The sequence below is a fragment of the Solanum tuberosum genome, unplaced genomic scaffold (assembly GCF_000226075.1).
Source record: "Solanum tuberosum cultivar DM 1-3 516 R44 unplaced genomic scaffold, SolTub_3.0 scf00750, whole genome shotgun sequence".
NCBI lineage: Eukaryota > Viridiplantae > Streptophyta > Magnoliopsida > Solanales > Solanaceae > Solanum > Solanum tuberosum.
Genome location: NW_006239666.1, coordinates 6,661 through 8,987, shown reverse-complemented (window position 1 = coordinate 8,987; position 2,327 = coordinate 6,661). Strand labels below are relative to the sequence as shown.

Sequence of the window (2,327 nt, the reverse complement as noted above, 5' to 3'; positions counted from 1 at the left end):
AAAATAGGGATAATACATATATTGGACCTTAAACTTGGCTTCAAATTTTAACTTTGACCTCCAACTTTCAAAGTGCACAAATAGACACTTTAACTATCCAACCTTTTAATAAATAAACATGCGATTTTTGGAGCCAAGAGCGTGAAATCCAATCGCTGCCACGTGTATTAGTGAGCCACTCAATGGCTGCCAACTAATTAAACACTTTACACGTGCATTTTTGAACTAAAAATAAAATAAAATTAAGTAAGGGTAGAGTTGTCATTTCAGCATTTTTTTTACTGTTGTAGGCCTCAAAAATCACTCCTGACTCGCGCAAAAAACGTGCACATCACGCGTTTTGCCAGGTAAGACACGCGTGTTTATTTATTAAAAGGTTGGATAGTTAAAGTGTCTGTTTGTGCACTATGAAAGTTGGAGGTCAAAGTTAAAATTTGAAGCCAAGTTTAAGGTCCAATATATGTATTATCCCTATTTTTAATACTCCAAACTAAACAATGCATGAGAAATAATCTATACATAACTAATGCAAGCATTACTAATACACCCTATTGAGCATTGTTTTTATACACTCTACCAAACGACCCCTAGGTGATTTCTTTTCCGTCTGTTCTAGCTTTGGTTGATAGATTACCTGGGGACTCCCTCTTTTTCCACATTTTCTACAGCCTTCAATGATCATAACAACCTTCTCTTCTCTTTTTTTTTCCCCATAAAATATTTCTATTAGTTTTGATGGTCTGGAAGATGAGAAGGAATTATTTCTAGATATTGCATACTGTGGTGGTTATAATTTTTGTCTTTATGTGGAACTAGTACTAAGAGACGTGAGTCATGGTTTTCTACTGATAATGGATCACCTCATCGAAAAATCACTGTTATCCATCGACCTGAATAATAGAATCGTGATGCATAATATGATAAGAGAAATGGGTGAAAATGTCATACGGGAAGAGTACGCTAACAGCAGAATATGGCTTCCCGAGGAAGTTTCTGACCTTCTTAAAGGAAAGTTGGTAAGCAATATTTAATGTAATTAATAATTTCGTAAGCTCTTGGTTCTGTTAATTTTCTTGTCCCATTTTTATTTGTTAGCAATTAAATATATGCTTCATTCTATACAGATAACAGAAAAGGTGGAAAGCCTATTAAATATTGTCCCCGTGTTTTATTTTGTTGCAAAAATAGGCTCCGCTTGTTTATTATGCAAGACAATTGACATTTTACCCTTCGATAAGCCCAATCCGGCAGTCCCTGTGCTTTTCATGATAATGCGATACTACAAATTTATGTCTCTTTTCTGCTGTACTGTTGAATGTATCTTTGCTCTATTTGCTTCGTACATATCTGTACCAACTACAAATATTAGGCATTTGATCCATATTGTTACAGCTTTTGGTATATTTTTCCAATATTAAACAGGTTTTATTTTCGTTACTAAATTAATAGAGAAGAAATATATATTTTGATGTTAAGACAATTAAGTATCTCAAAAGCTCTTTTCCACATTACCTACAGCCTTCAATGATCATAATAAACCTTCTATTCTTTTTATTTTTTCACCCACAAAATATTTCTATTACAAATACTACTTAAGCTAACTGATTTTTCGTTTTCTTAAAAAATGAAAACAGAAATTGAGCAACTTGAAGCATTTGGATTTCAGGGACAGCTGTGAGTTAACAAAAACCCCTAATTTTGGTGATATGCCAATCTTGGAGACACTAGATTTAGAGGGGTGTGTGAATTTGGAAGAGGTCCATTCCTCTCTTGGACATTGCAGAATGCTTACTTATTTGAGTTTGGAAGGTTGTCGCAAACTTAAGAAGCTTCCAAAATTTGTCTGCATGGAATCTCTTGAGACTCTCAATCTCCTTGAATGCACAAGCTTACAAGAATTTCCAGAAATCTGTGGAGATATTCCGCGCTTATCAATACTCTATGTTGGATCCCCCTGGATAAGAAACTTACCCCCGTCTTTCAACAGCCTTAAACATTTGGAATTGACTAATTGTGAATTTCTTGAAAGTATTCCGGACGCTATTCAAAATCTTAGAACTCTCTGTATTTCAGGTTGCAATAAACTTGCATCACTGCCAACCAACCTCTTTGAATCACAGCAACTGGAATATCTTAAAATATACCAATGTTCTGGATTGGTAAAGCTCCCCATATCACTTGGAGTTCCAAAGAAGCTCCGTTGGTTAGAGATAGATAGATGTGAGAACTTAGAGGAGTTTCTAAGCTCTATTCAGATGGAATCCCTTCAACGACTCGTGATATTTAATCCCCCAAAATTAGATACATTTCCACAAATCAATGGAGAT

General features: G+C 34.9%; 1 protein-coding gene across 1 annotated transcript in view; it reads left to right on the top strand.

Moving 5' to 3' along the window:
- Positions 1 to 1,622, top strand: part of LOC102596889 (TMV resistance protein N-like) — a 4,788-nt gene extending 3,166 nt beyond the window's left edge. Inside the window, exon 3 of the mRNA XM_015305359.1 lies at positions 1,125 to 1,622. Coding sequence (XP_015160845.1) covers positions 1,125 to 1,418 — 294 coding nt within the window. The 3' untranslated portion in view covers positions 1,419 to 1,622. The remainder of the gene's footprint in view (positions 1 to 1,124) is intronic.
- The last annotated feature ends 705 nt before the right edge of the window (positions 1,623 to 2,327 follow it).